The 17,067-nt window shown below is 34.5% G+C and overlaps 1 protein-coding gene across 1 annotated transcript in view; it reads left to right on the top strand.

Annotated features, from left to right (window-relative positions):
* lama (phospholipase B domain containing lamina ancestor) overlaps positions 1-17,067 on the top strand; it is a 105,410-nt gene that overhangs the window by 75,669 nt on the left and 12,674 nt on the right. The window contains exons 3-5 of the mRNA XM_089636427.1: positions 10,661-11,214; positions 12,469-12,618; positions 15,640-15,764. Coding sequence (XP_089492553.1) covers positions 11,105-11,214; positions 12,469-12,618; positions 15,640-15,764 — 385 coding nt within the window. The 5' untranslated portion in view covers positions 10,661-11,104. The remainder of the gene's footprint in view (positions 1-10,660; positions 11,215-12,468; positions 12,619-15,639; positions 15,765-17,067) is intronic.

The following is a 17,067-nucleotide window of genomic DNA, read 5'->3' as shown; positions in this document are numbered from 1 at the left end:
TGATTAATTCATGTGTTTGCTTTTTTTATAACAAATTCATCTAACTTTGAAGAGTTTTATTGTTATTTACCAGTTTTAGTTCCGAGGGGAGGGGGGGAATATAAATATTTTCTCCTTCCCAATGAAGCGCTTTCATTATCCACCAACCGCCGTGCCCAGGTCTGGCTAAACAGTCATATTATGTTGTATGATTGTTTGTAACTTATTATTTAAATAAAGGTATGTGGGAAATTTATGGGAATCAGTTTACGCGTCCTCAACAGTAACCCAGATGCTCCAGGGACATGAATATTCTCGGGAAAACAGAGCCTACACTTTAACAGCAGCGTCTCTTGTCCACGTAATCAGAGAAGAATACCGAGATATTGATGGGAAATTAAGACAAATATAAAATATGTATCAAGATTTAGTTACGTGGAAAAAAAATATGGAGGAAGTTAATAATGATGACAATCAAAAAGAGATGATTCCATATACTGAAGCAAGTGAAGACAGGATTAAGGAATCATCGAGTAGAACTGCCAAGTTGTGGCTTTACCTTCTACATTGCATCGACCTCATGCTTAGATTTATATTTGCAGGGAAGTCCGGGAATCGGAAAATGCACCTAAATACTATTGTTGATATGCTTCCATTTTTCCACCCGGCAGGACATTTACCATACGCAAAATCAGCACATATGTACGTTCAAAGTATGTTGCAACTCGAATCAAGAATCACTAAAGAAGAATATAAACTATTTACTGAAAATGGGTACTTTACAATAAGAAGAAGCGACAGATATTGGTCCAGTACGTGGACGGACATAATCATCGAGCAGTGTCTCATGCGACCAATGAAGTCAGTAGGAGGTTTGACACATGGGCGTGGAATCACTGACAGCGCTTTGTCAAAGTGGAAACTTGGAACCACTTACTGCGTGAAAGTGCAACAGAGCATTGAAGAATTCATCGGAATAGAATTTAATTTTACTGAACAGCATGTTGAGCTGCGCGAATCACGGAAGAAAAGGGATGAGCTAGATATAGGAAAATATACATCATGGCTAAGACAGCACAGCCCGTTCACCAAGCTCTCGGGGGAGCTGGTGTCTTTATCTTCAGGGTTTATTTCGGATAATAGTGTCAATTGTGATAACGCTTATGAGGTGGACCTGGCAGCTATGCAAAAAATGAAAGGATGTAATTTTGGAGATATACGACTGAAAAGGAAAGACATGGTGACTGGTGACTACCCAGCAAGATTCAAATCCGCAACTGTTAGGACGAGACAAGTTGCAGTAAACCCCCAGCAGCTATTTAACAGAATACTGTGCATTAGTGATAGTCCTAGCAAGCTTTAGACCTACTTAGGATATGAATTGGCTTCAAGACTCCTTCTATTTTTGATGAAGTCTCCCTTCGTAAAGGAACAAAATCATGTATGGCGAAAGTATTTATCGAAAGTATTCATGACGAAGTTGATTTTGGAAAATGCTGCAATAGTCATCGATGGGGGATACCTCCTACACTCTGTTGTTTGGCAAACTTAAACTACTTACGGAGACATCATTAAATCATACTCACGTTTCGTCCATACTAAATTTGGCAAACATTCTATTGTCGTTTTCGATGGATACCCTGAAGAACCAACTGTAAAATATGAAGAGCAAAGACGAAGGTCGGCTAGCAACTCATCGTGCGATATTGAATTAAACTGCACTACACGTTGTTTGACTAAGAAGGAAGCTTTCTTATCTAATAAGAAAAACAACAACAAAAAATGATTGAAGCACTGTGTCATGAATTTAGTGAATCTGGTTTGAAAACAGTCACGGCCGCAGGTGATGCCGATATTGACATTTTACTAACCGGTATCGAACAACTCAACATCTTCTCAAAAGTGATTGTTGTTGGCACGGATAGTGCCAACAACAATCACTTAAAGATCTTTTGGTATTACTTGTAAATCTTGCTCCTGGAGGAAAATCTATTTTTTTCTGTAAAGATGTTGGTGGAAAGGCCCCTTCAAGAATTTTCTACATCATAGAAAAACCTATAATGTTACGTAAAGATATTCGAAAACACATGCTATATAACCATGCCATTACGGGCTGTGATACGACCCCATCTTTATATGGGTTAGGAAAAATAAAAGTTGTTGACATGATGAAAAACAATCCCAAAGCAAAACACGCAGCTGAGGCATTTCTGGAAAAAAGATGCAACTGAAGAGAACTTGTTGCAAAATGGAGAAAAATTCGCTCTCGCCATGTATAGTCTTGGTAGCTACTCTAATTGAAATGAAGCTCGATACTATAAGTTTACCAGACTAACGACAAAATCAGCTTTTAAATCTAAATTTGACTTGGCAAAACTACCACCGACTTCAGAATCGTGTCATCAACATTTGTTGAGAGTTTATTTGCAAGTACAGTTTTGGTTACGAAACAAACTAAACCCTATAAACTGTGGATGGAGGTATGAAAATGTAAATGAAAATGGTGGAAAGAAGATATTTTTTAAACCATTTGCTCCTAATGACCTTCTTTCTCTGGTGTCCTATTCCTGCAAGTCTGGATGAGGAAATTACTGTGACTGCAGAAAATCTGGATTTACCTGCTCTGCCATGTGCTACAACCGTAACGGATTATCATGTCTGAACACACCCCAATATGACGAATAAATGGAAGACTCTCTTGACTAGAAAATTATTTAAATATTTGCCTCATTTTGTCATAGATAATATTGATAAGTATACAATATAATTTACAAACCGTTTTGTCATTATAATATTTTTTGAGGTATATTTTAAGAAGCTTCTTTGAAAGTAAACCATTTTAGATCTATGCACTATTTTAAGTGATTTGTTGTTTCGGTATTTTATTGTTGATAGGTGCACATAATAAAACAAGTGAGAATTTCCACAAAAGATTTTTTAGAACTTCGCCATAACATAAGGTCTGCAATATTTTAATGTTGTGAAAGGGTAGTCCTACGCTGTTGTAGGTATTTTTGGTTTATTTAAATAATAAGTTACAAACAATCATACAACATTAAATGACTGTTTAGCCAGACCGGGGCACGGCGGTTGGTGGATAATGAAAGCGCTTCATTGGGCAGGGGAAAATATTTATATTCCCCCCCTCCCCTCGAAACTAAAACTGGGAAATAACAATAAAACTCTTCAAAGTTAGATGAATTTGTTATAAAAAAAGCAAACACATGAATTAATCATTACTTTCCTAAGGTTTTTGTAATTTCTCGCTGCGCCGCGAACCGCTGCGCGTTCGAGCCGAGGCGCGCCGTGCTCCTTATTAACAGCCTACGTGCCTTATTATAAATTAAAACCCATCATTATATACATTATTTTATAGCTAGAAATATTGTCTACAAGTTTTGTTGATTTATTTTTTTTCGTTAACAGGCTCAGAAAAAAGTTATGTGCAAATATATTCTGAAATACTATTTTAAAAACTGATATTTTTCCTTTACTAATAAATTGTAGAGATTGTATAGCTTTTCTTGCAAAAATGAAAGAATACAATTTTTTAGAGTAACTAATAAGAAACTAAAGAAAAAATAAATAATATGATTTTATAAAACCATTAAGGAGATATTAGCGTATTCCGGAAGGCTTTGAAAAATATATTCAAGGGGGGGTGGGGAAGGAAGCACAAGGGGGAAAGTCGGGGACTTTTGTAAAAATACATTTCTAAAGGTCTTCTAACATCTGTGAAAAATTCAGCTTCCGGGGAATTAGTTCCGACACAAAACCTTCATTGACTGGGCTATAGGAGTTATATACCGTGGCGGGCTTTTATGTGAGTCTTTTTATGCTATACAATTCCGTAGTAAATTATGTTGATGTACCTTATAAGGTTTGGCTATCGTTAGCAATGTAAGTGCTCAAAAATATTGTTTACGACTTGATTACAAAATATCTACTTTTCTGTACTTTCTATAAATATAATATGCATGTATTATACATATAAACTCTCCGGGAAAATTACCATAATTATAGTGAAAGCCCTATCAAAATCCGTTGCGTAGTTTAGAAGTACTAAACGCACAAACAGACGGATAACGACTTTATTTTATACTATTTAGAGATGTACCTCAAATTTGTGATCTTCTCCGGAATATATCATTTAAGAATAAGATAATTAATAAATAAATAATACTAATTAATCTGAACGAAACATGAAACAGAACAAGACACGTATAAATATAAAGTTAACAGTCACAACTAGGAATCGAATCCAGGATCTCTAATAAATATAAAGATAACGCTCACAACTAGAAGTCGAATCCAGGATCTCTGATAAATATAAAGATAACGGTCACAACTTGGAATTGAATCCAGAATCTCTAATAAATATAAAGATAACGGTCACAACTAGGAATCGAATCCAGGATCTCTAATAAATATAAAGATAACGCTCACAACTAGAAGTCGAATCCAGGATCTCTGATAAATATAAAGATAACGGTCACAACTTGGAATTGAATCCAGAATCTCTAATAAATATAAAGATAACGGTCACAACTAGGAATCGAATCCAGGATCTCTAATAAATATAAAGATAACGCTCACAACTAGAAGTCGAATCCAGGATCTCTGATAAATATAAAGATAACGGTCACAACTTGGAATTGAATCCAGAATCTCTAATAAATATAAAGATAACGGTCACAACTAGGAATCGAATCCAGGATCTCTAATAAATATAAAGATAACGCTCACAACTAGAAGTCGAATCCAGGATCTCTGATAAATATAAAGATAACGGTCACAACTTGGAATTGAATCCAGAATCTCTAATAAATATAAAGATAACGGTCACAACTAGGAATCGAATCCAGGATCTCTAATAAATATAAAGATAACGCTCACAACTAGAAGTCGAATCCAGGATCTCTGATAAATATAAAGATAACGGTCACAACTTGGAATTGAATCCAGAATCTCTAATAAATATAAAGATAACGGTCACAACTAGGAATCGAATCCAGGATCTCTAATAAATATAAAGATAACGCTCACAACTAGAAGTCGAATCCAGGATCTCTGATAAATATAAAGATAACGGTCACAACTTGGAATTGAATCCAGAATCTCTAATAAATATAAAGATAACGGTCACAACTAAAAATCGAATCCAGGATCTCTAATAAATATAAAGATAACGGTCACAACTAGGAATCGAATCCAGGATCTCTAATAAATATAAAGATAACGGTCACAACTAAAAGTCGAATCCAGGATCTCTAATAAATATAAAGATAACGGTCACAACTAGGAATCGAATCCTGTATCTCTAATAAATATAAAGATAACGGTCACAACTAGGAATCGAATCCAGGATCTCTAATAAATATAAAGATAACGGTCACAACTAAAAGTCGAATCCAGGATCTCTAATAAATATAAAGATAACGGTCACAACTAGGAATCGAATCCAGGATCTCTAATAAATATAAAGATAACGCTCACAACTAGAAGTCGAATCCAGGATCTCTGATAAATATAAAGATAACGGTCACAACTTGGAATTGAATCCAGAATCTCTAATAAATATAAAGATAACGGTCACAACTAGGAATCGAATCCAGGATCTCTAATAAATATAAAGATAACGGTCACAACTAAAAGTCGAATCCAGGATCTCTAATAAATATAAAGATAACGGTCACAACTAGGAATCGAATCCAGGATCTCTAATAAATATAAAGATAACGGTCACAACTAAAAATCGAATCCAGGATCTCTAATAAATATAAAGATAACGGTCACAACTAGGAATCGAATCCAGGATCTCTAATAAATATAAAGATAACGGTCACAACTAAAAGTCGAATCCAGGATCTCTAATAAATATAAAGATAACGGTCACAACTAGGAATCGAATCCTGTATCTCTAATAAATATAAAGATAACGGTCACAACTAGGAATCGAATCCAGGATCTCTAATAAATATAAAGATAACGGTCACAACTAAAAGTCGAATCCAGGATCTCTAATAAATATAAAGATAACGGTCACAACTAGGAATCGAATCCAGGATCTCTAATAAATATAAAGATAACGGTCACAACTAGGAATCGAATCCAGGATCTCTAATAAATATAAAGATAACGGTCACAACTAAAAGTCGAATCCAGGATCTCTAATAAATATAAAGATAACGGTCACAACTAGGAATCGAATCCAGGATCTCTAATAAATATAAAGATAACGGTCACAACTAAAAGTCGAATCCAGGATCTCTAATAAATATAAAGATAACGGTCACAACTAGGAATCGAATCCTGGATCTCTAATAAATATAAAGATAACGCTCACAACTAGAAGTCGAATCCAGGATCTCTGATAAATATAAAGATAACGGTCACAACTTGGAATTGAATCCAGAATCTCTAATAAATATAAAGATAACGGTCACAACTAGGAATCGAATCCAGGATCTCTAATAAATATAAAGATAACGGTCACAACTAAAAGTCGAATCCAGGATCTCTAATAAATATAAAGATAACGGTCACAACTAGGAATCGAATCCAGGATCTCTAATAAATATAAAGATAACGGTCACAACTAAAAATCGAATCCAGGATCTCTAATAAATATAAAGATAACGGTCACAACTAGGAATCGAATCCAGGATCTCTAATAAATATAAAGATAACGGTCACAACTAAAAGTCGAATCCAGGATCTCTAATAAATATAAAGATAACGGTCACAACTAGGAATCGAATCCTGTATCTCTAATAAATATAAAGATAACGGTCACAACTAGGAATCGAATCCAGGATCTCTAATAAATATAAAGATAACGGTCACAACTAAAAGTCGAATCCAGGATCTCTAATAAATATAAAGATAACGGTCACAACTAGGAATCGAATCCAGGATCTCTAATAAATATAAAGATAACGGTCACAACTAGGAATCGAATCCAGGATCTCTAATAAATATAAAGATAACGGTCACAACTAAAAGTCGAATCCAGGATCTCTAATAAATATAAAGATAACGGTCACAACTAGGAATCGAATCCAGGATCTCTAATAAATATAAAGATAACGGTCACAACTAAAAGTCGAATCCAGGATCTCTAATAAATATAAAGATAACGGTCACAACTAGGAATCGAATCCTGGATCTCTAATAAATATAAAGATAACGCTCACAACTAGAAGTCGAATCCAGGATCTCTGATAAATATAAAGATAACGGTCACAACTTGGAATTGAATCCAGAATCTCTAATAAATATAAAGATAACGGTCACAACTAGGAATCGAATCCAGGATCTCTAATAAATATAAAGATAACGGTCACAACTAAAAGTCGAATCCAGGATCTCTAATAAATATAAAGATAACGGTCACAACTAGGAATCGAATCCAGGATCTCTAATAAATATAAAGATAACGGTCACAACTAAAAATCGAATCCAGGATCTCTAATAAATATAAAGATAACGGTCACAACTAGGAATCGAATCCAGGATCTCTAATAAATATAAAGATAACGGTCACAACTAAAAGTCGAATCCAGGATCTCTAATAAATATAAAGATAACGGTCACAACTAGGAATCGAATCCTGTATCTCTAATAAATATAAAGATAACGGTCACAACTAGGAATCGAATCCAGGATCTCTAATAAATATAAAGATAACGGTCACAACTAAAAGTCGAATCCAGGATCTCTAATAAATATAAAGATAACGGTCACAACTAGGAATCGAATCCAGGATCTCTAATAAATATAAAGATAACGGTCACAACTAAAAGTCGAATCCAGGATCTCTAATAAATATAAAGATAACGGTACAACTAGGAATCGAATCCAGGATCTCTAATAAATATAAAGATAACGGTCACAACTAAAAGTCGAATCCAGGATCTCTAATAAATATAAAGATAACGGTCACAACTAGGAATCGAATCCAGGATCTCTAATAAATATAAAGATAACGGTCACAACTAAAAGTCGAATCCAGGATCTCTAATAAATATAAAGATAACGGTCACAACTAGGAATCGAATCCTGGATCTCTAATAAATATAAAGATAACGCTCACAACTAGAAGTCGAATCCAGGATCTCTGATAAATATAAAGATAACGGTCACAACTTGGAATTGAATCCAGAATCTCTAATAAATATAAAGATAACGGTCACAACTAGGAATCGAATCCAGGATCTCTAATAAATATGAAGATAACGGTCACAAGTAGGAATCGAATCCAGGATCTCTAATAAATATAAAGATAACGGTCACAACTAGGAATCAATTCCAGGATCTTTAGTAAATAAATAGATATTCATTTCAGAAATCAGTCAACATTTTGTTTCGATTTCACCTGTTCTATTACACCACCTTAATTACCAGTATTACAATTACCGCGTTTACCATTTAAAGCAAATCAAGGCAGAATAAATCATTAAATGATTGCTTTAATTGATAATTGTAAGTATTTTCGAGTAGTTCGGCAACCTCTTCATACTTTGTAGTTATATCTCTATATCTAAGTGGATATAATCTTGTGGATGATTCATGATTACCTACATATTAAAATACGCAAATTGCATTATCGAATACCTGTTAACACATTCAAGGACTTAGTACATAGTGTCACACCCAAAGATGATATTATTAATTAAAAAAGAAAAACAAACATTCCCGGGTTGGGAACAATCTGACAATATTTGAAAATCTCCTACTACCACCACAGTAAGCGGAAAATGTTGCTTGTGTTGTGATGGAGGACTTAGCCAGCTGAGGAATTGAACACACTACGCCTGAGTGAGACCCAAGCGTGATGTCAACTCAGCCACCGACCGTGTATAATTTTAAATATATTTATTTGTCGATTGTCATCACCTTCATAAAACACACGTGTCAGCATGTTTTGTATCACGAACCCCTGTTTTCCGGCCAATGTATGTCCACTGGACCTACATTATTGAAGTAGTTTAGTTTAGCGTTGTCTCAATAAAGTTTTTCAATATATTTATTCATCTAAGCATCTGGAAAATAAAAAAAAGAAAGACAAATTTCAAATAAAATGTTACTAATTAATAAAATAATTTTGACACTTACTTTATCGCTTGTCTGATATGATTTATACGGTGACTGGATAAAACATCACAATGATAATTCATCACATCTTTAAAAAGTTATATAAAGTCATGGAAAGTGATGAAACAAAAACTTTATTAACTGGGTTAAGTAGGTTAGGTTAGGTTGAAAAAAAAAATTCATCGTTTCTAATGACTTTATATCACTTTTTAAAAGTGTGTTGAATTGTCACTGTGTTGAGTTATCATGGAACCGATTTATACGTAGGTAGTTCCAATTTTGAAAATGAAAAGTTTATTAAACTAGAATAATTTTACGCCTTACGCAGGAATACCATTTTAAATCACGCACCCATGCACCAACAACACAAATTAATATATATATTTTTTAAATTAGCTCCACACTGAAGAAAATAATTCCCTAAGGGCCATCTTTGGGGGTGCTGTGTGGAGGGTCTTTTTAAGTAATGGTAGGAGAGGAAGTTCTGGGAAGGAAAGAGGTATGAGGAATCTGTTGTAGAAATCTGGGGATCAGTGTGTCCAGGTGTGAGGGACATATGAATTCAGCTGGAGAGGTCAAAAGGTCTCACCTTTAAAATCTTATCGAACCATTTGGGGTGACCTATGGCAGAGGTGTTGGTTATCCAATAAATTGTTGCCTGGGCGGCGGTATCCATACCCTCCTCCTAAATTACAATTAAATTGATTAATAATAATAATTATTATATTTAATTATTGAAGACAATATTAGCGATTCGTAAACAAAATTTTGAAAAAGAAAAATCAGAAAAATATACGGTCACATCTAGGACTTGATCCTAAGACCCTTGACTTGCAGGGTCACCGCTCTACCAACTGAGCTAAAGGCACCGAAGAGAGCGGTTCTGATTTTTTCTGATTTTTCTGTTTAAAAATTTCGTTAATGAATCGCTAATATTGTACAGGGTTTTCCAATAAGAGGTGTTATTTTGGTATTCAATCGTAAAAGATCAATGGTTTCGTTGCTTGTGTGGCACGTAGCGCCGTCTTGTTGAAAGTAAACGCTATCCAGATCAATACCATCCAATTCCGGCCATAAAAAATCCTTAATCATCTCTCGATACCGCAATCCATTCACCGTAACTGTTGCTCCAGCCTCATTTTCTAAAAAGTAAGGCCCAATGACTCCGCCGGACCATAAACCGCACCAAACAGTCACACGTTGAAGATAGAGAGGCTTTTCAACAATAACTCCTGGGTTTTTCGAGTCCCAGATGCGACAATTTTGCTTGTTGATGAAGCCACCGAGGTGGAAATGGGCCTCATTACTCATGATGATTTGCATTTGATTCACTCAAGTGAATTTTAATAATTTCAATGCATTGTTGAAGCGTGTATCGTTCCATTTTTATTAATGGCGTAGTTTCTACTTGTCAAATGTCAAAAAATGACAGCTTTAAAAGTAACATCTACCGAAATAGCTGGCTATTCAAAATAACACCTCTTATTGGAAAACCCTGTAGTATAATATATTTGAGGTTTTGCTCAAGTTATTCCAAAAATAAAAAAATATTTTTATAAGTAACAATTTCTTTTTTTTCTTTCAGGATCAAATTTAGAAGAAGAGATACGCCTGGATACCACCATTAGCTGGCTGCGTCCACCAATCAGCAGCTTCCCGGAAGTTCTACCATTTCCGGATGTGCAAAACGAAAGCCTTTAAATGCGACAAGACTAAGGCGGCTTCCATCGTTTCAATCTTCTATTAAAATAATAACAATAGTCTATTTTAATAAATAAAATCAATAGAAAACATTTTCGATGGTCGACTATACATTTGAGAGTACCCAATTCTCAGCTTGCCACTTCAAGGCAATCAAAGTCCTCTATTTCTTTTTCATCTTATAAATATATATTATAATCAAATTTTTAAAAAGGGGCAAATAATCAAATAAAAATATAATCTCAGTGACATTCAAAATAAATTGTATTAATTATAAGGAGAATTTTTTAAATATTTTATCTGTTTGTTGAAATCAATTACCGGTATAATGTTGAAAGTCGTAGGGGCATCTTGGTTGCAAACCAAAATTAGTTCTTATATCTTGGCTGGGATGGGCATTCTGGGCATAGTGGCGCTGTTCGTTGGAGAGGTTGAAAGGTAAGACGTAATTACTAATTATTTTTAATATGTTCTTCTTTAAATGCCGCTGTCACCAATACAAACTGAGCTAAAGCTACTTGAATTCAAAATGTGACTAACTAATGCATAAGAGTCAATTTGGACTCCAACGAGGCTGACCTTAAGCGAACGCTACTTTTAACATACGCAGACATTTCTGAGGTCTACTTTGAAGAACATTATTATCAAATTATCAAACCATAATTCAGTTGCGTGTGACGCATGGAGATCGTCTGTTGGAGTCAAATTTTAAATTGGCAGTCTCGGTTTGATTGGGGATAGCTGCATAGTAAAGTTGTTTCTCAGAATTTTAACAACTCGTCAAATTTGAAATTTGAAATTCTCATTTTCAGAAAGTTCTTTTGAAAGTCTGTTAATATTTCAACATGGGCCAGTTGTCACAGAACATGAATGGGACTTTAACAGAGCTTTGAAATTTGATGAATTGTTTTGATTCTCTACAACAACCCGTCCTAAGGGAAGTACGTTAAACCCTAAAATAGTTTTAAACATATTGCATTGAAAGTAATATATTTTTTTTAAATTTTGAAGATTAAACAAGAATCTCAATCAATTAAAAATTGTTTTCAATAATCAATGTCCGATTCACAGGCGATTACCACGCCATTATTCTTAAAATATTAACTCCATCCAAGAAGATCATAGATTTTCAGGGCGTATATCACATTTGAACCTCACTCTATTTTAACAAAGCATGAAGAATATATCCCTGGTGACTCAACGTCTCACATACAAAATGACAACACGTTTGTTTGGCGAAGAGTTAATTAATTGACTGTTTTAGTCGTTAACAAGACAAATCAGAACACTTTTGGAAAGTGTTTTCTATACAGTCATGAAAAGTGTAATGTACTGGTATATTCTTCACAAAAAGGATTTCAGTAAAAACTTCAGTCCGTCAAAGGATACGAGTTACTTTATTATCGTGAGACAATTACAATGAATGTCTATAGATCTCAAGCTGGCGAGGGAAGGAACTTGAACTGAACTGTCTAGGGATCACCTAGGATCATTCACGTATAGCCGACATGTTGTCTCTGTCATGTGGCGTAACTACCACCACATATGGAAATATCTTAATACTACTTAAACAGAATAATAATAACTTAGATCTTCACACTCTACCGACATCTGTTAGGCGGTATTGAAACTATAACCAAATATCAATACTAAAAATCTTTTATGCAGTAATAACACGCAGTTGGTTTTCAGGATTGAAGACGACGGGAATTATGCAGCCACCGTGTACTGGAGCACAAAGGCGGGATTCCGCATCGAGTTCTGGGGGCAGGGCAACGAGCTGGCCGAGGTGCCCAAGGGCGTGGCCAGGGCGTACTACAGGCCCGACCTCCCCACCACTGGGTAAGCTTCATCAACGCCTAGTCGTTAAGGACATACCGCTGATAGCTCCGTTGTAACATCTCTTCTCAATCTCTCAAACGACACATGCAACAGAAAGATTGATCCAAACATTCTAAACAATTGATGTCATTATCATCAAACATACTAATGTCTGTAACTTTGGTTCAATGAACTCTAGGTCTCGGATTTGCTTTGAATTTAAGTGTCATTTACAAAATTTGAACAGAAAAATATTTTGTTTCCATTAATTACAATCATTCTAAATTTGAAATGTGCATTTCTTTTGTTTACATTGACAAATTTCATAATTTTTATTAGGCTTAGTTGATCTAGAGTCCTCTAGTAGAGATGAACTTTGATTTTTTATCTTTGAGTTTTGATCTTTGAGAGAACACAGGTCTTTGAGCTTTTAAGTGTGTATGTTTTAGCTTTGAGTGTAAAGCTTTGAAAGCGTGTATTTGGCACGTGTTCTGTTTTATGTCCCTGGCATTGCCCGGGCTTTAAGCAGAGCTTTTCGAAATCAGAGGGAGACAGTAATTTTCAAAATGCAAAATTTCACCAAGACAAATTAAAATACTGCTTTAAAAAGTAAGAAAGTCTTCTTCTCAATTCTTCTAATGCTTATAATTCAGATTTGTTGAATAAACTTAGTTGTTGCCGACTTATTACAGATATTTTCCATTGTTCTCATATTCAATCGACTGTTTACTGATGAGAATATTATGTAATATAATTTCAATTCAAGAAATATCAAGAAAAGATTAACTTCCTGCCATTTCTTAATGAGTGCAATAATTAGCGATTGAAAAAACATATAATTTAATGTGTCTGGGTGCGCGGAGCGATTGATAACTTCCGTTGCTTTGATTAAGTTATAGTGAAAAAACCTCATGCACGTTAAGGGGATTGACGAATTTCCGTTGTTATCGCGGATGTCACACCAATTCAATAAATACATCAAATTAAAATTATATTCTGGTGATTGGTGGTCGAGTAACCAAGTTGCATAACCGTCAACCGATTATGCATCTCTCGAAATGTTGAATATGTGATTTTTTTTTGTTTTTAAGTCAACACAAAACTCTAATAACAAGGGTTCACTCGAGGCTCACTATTTAATTAATTCCGATTAATTCGTAACCATTATATAAATATATTTTTAGACAGATACATACTGATGTAAGTTATTCAAATTTATGATTAATAAAAACAGTACCTTACAATTAAAATATTTTATGTAAAGCAGTTTGAAAAATTTATTCATTTTTTCTAGACAATGAATTAGTAACAAATAATTATAAGCAATAATTAGTCGCCTGAAATATCAATACAAATTGAAAACATCTGATGTCAGAAGGTACGGGTTCAATTCCCGTTGGCGGCATTTATTTTTACTCGGGAGATGTTTTCAATTTGTATTGATATTTTATTTGACTAATTATTGCTTATAATTATTTGTTATCCTTTATGCTATGCATAAAACCTTGTCTTATAAACATTAGTTTATCATCGTTTCAAATACATCTATTTAAATTTCACTTTTGTTTTCGTGTATGAATTCATATCTCGGAAGCAAAAATCAACGCACTTCACGACATCCGATCGAGCTGAAACTTTGTAGATAGACTCGTTGCCGATTAGAATGCATTCTTTAATTTTTTGGTGGCAATCACGCATGCACATACGGATATATGCACATTTATCAGAAATTTGATGACATTATAGCAGATAATGTTAATAATCAGTCCTATACTATCCGGATTTGGATCGGTTCGTAGAGTTGTCGACTCCAGTTCCCGGATAGGAGGGTTCAGCCCTTAGTCAAACCAATTTTTTGTTTTCTTCTCTCTTCAGTCTTTTGAAAATAGATGTATCATAGAAAAAAAACATTTTTTTTTTTTTTTAAAAAGAAAGACAAACATTCCCGGGTCACGGATAACCCAACAATGTTTGAAAATCTCCTACTACCACCACAGAAAGCCGAAAATGTTGCTTGTGTTGTGATGGAGGACTTAGCCAGCCGAGGAATCGAACACGCGACGCTCGGGTGAGACCCAAGCACTATGCCCACTCAACCACTGACCGGTCATTGTTTTGATTGGTTGATTTTTGTATTCGTTTCTATGGCTATGTTTGTAGATGATGTAATTATAAAGCAGAGTATAAAAATAATGCCACAGAAATTTAGGCGTATTAGATCTGTCGAAGAATTTATACATAAAAATGCAAAAATCAGTCATTTTAATACATGTAGGATTACGAATGAATTTTCAAATATTTGTATTGAGGAATCAGTAGGATTTATAGGTCCAATTAGAAGTTATACCGAGCCGAACCCGCTGACATGAAAATATCTGGAGTCGGTGATTTATTTTCCCATTTGATCTCTGGTGATTTGACGTGTTGTTTTTGTATTATTTTGTATTAATTATGCTTATATAATCCACTTGAATAATGTGGATTGACTAGATGATCATTTGTGGAAAAGTGTGTGGAAGGGTTTAGTTTTTCCTGTGGGGAAGATTTAACCCGGACATAAAGTCGGAAAAATATTACAGTCCTTATCACTAGGAAGGGCTGTTCTGAGGTGCCCTATAGTTTTATATTTTTGTATTTAATTTCTAGTTGTCTTTACATAGTCTTCATAATGTTTGTAAGTTGCTTATCAATCTCTACACTCAGTCATATTTTTACTTTTATTTTAAATATATTCATTTCTGTTATTTTTTAAATATAATAGAGGAGCATGTGTGAATGAGAATTAGGTAAGAAGTGTGTGCCAAGACCCAGTTGTTTGGCGGTCCGTCCTCTCTGCCAAGGAGTATTCTTCGGCATATTTCTATTTCTCTTTGGCAGTGGAGTATTTCGTAGGCAGTGTTGGCAGTTCTTTAGAGGTGGGTAGTAATCTGGGGGTCATTGTTTCCAGGAGTGGCGGATGTACATGTATTAATGTTGTTTAAAAAATTGTCTTTGATTTTACCAGTATTGGCCCATAATTTTCTAACGGTGTTTTTTTTGTAGGTGGTCCTTGTTGGAGATAGAATCTGACGGTACCTACCCAGACTGGGTTCAGGCTTATGCCGCAGGACTACTGGAGGGAGCCCTCACCTGGCAGCTCATCCACTGGCACTGGCAGAACATCATAGGTAAGCCTTCACTAACTCTTTAAATCTCTTCGCTCAAGTGATGAGAGAACCCTTGAAATTCCGACCCACCATTGAACAAAATCATTCAAATTACAAGCGTCATACCTTTGAAGGAAGCTGCTCTCTGTTAGTTTTTATTTGTTTTATGGAATCTTTGAATATGTGTCGTATGTAATAATATATTATCAATTTATATAAACTTTTTAATGAAATTTTCTCAAATTTATTTTATTTTAATTAAAGTGTATTATATGTGGAGAATTAATAATGACACTCAAATTAATTTTTCGATATTTCTTAAAATTACGTAGTTCACATTCTTTCAAGGTAAAACGGATGCAATGGTGTCCCGTGACGTCACACAATACGCAATTCATAATTCGAATGGAAGTGCTGCAGTTCAGCTGCATATGTGATATAATATATATTATTATAAGTGTCCTGTGGTCCTGACCCACGGCGTAGTCTTGACTTGATTCGTCTTGTCACTGTATTTTCTTATATTATATCTGCCTTATGTCTTTGCTTCCATGTACCTTTGTGTGCTCCTGTATTTTTCATTTTACTGTCCGTTAATAAATAAATAAATAAATATGTACCGTGATGTCACACGCCTTTCGGCCAGTCGCAAATACCAACATTTTGGCGGTTTATATCTTCTATACTATTTGGGATTTTCCAAAAATTAAAAAAATTCTTTCCTCAGCATGCTCTAATCAATATGACAAATTTGTAAATATGTAACGTTAAATTTCACTGTAAGAGACAACCTCATCATGCAAGGTCCTATTTTTGTCCTAGTAGAACTAAATATATATTTTGTATAGATAATAAACATGTCTATTATCTCTTGATAAGTGATAACTTAGTTATTAGTATAACAGTGACAAGGTTTGTGGACTGTTGTTTTAGCCTTTGTTTTCAATTAGGAAGACTATACGCTTATGAATGTTTTGATGAACATGATACAGGGTGCTTCATTTTGGCTCTGAGTAAAGAAAAAAGAATAAAAATGAAATATCCCATGCTTTTTGTTTTATTATTTTTTTTTAAATAGGGTTATTCCTGCGCCGCACCCTGTACAATAAATTCTATCTCTGGTACTTAGACCACCATTCAGTATTGAAACTTTGCTTGAAATGGCTCTAGCCATGGGTGACCAGTTCTGTATAGCCAGGTACTTCCCCTCACAACATACCTCAATTGGGAATACCGTAGTCTCATTCTCAATACAATTAGTTGGGAGCAGTTGGGACTCTAGTGCGATATTTACATAACAAAAATCGAAATTTGGCCGAAACAT

Source organism: Hesperophylax consimilis, chromosome 10 (genome assembly GCF_061612785.1).
Source record: "Hesperophylax consimilis isolate HC1 chromosome 10, BYU_Hcon_1.0, whole genome shotgun sequence".
Classification (NCBI taxonomy): Eukaryota; Metazoa; Arthropoda; class Insecta; order Trichoptera; family Limnephilidae; genus Hesperophylax; species Hesperophylax consimilis.
This window is presented reverse-complemented; position numbering and strand designations above follow the sequence as displayed.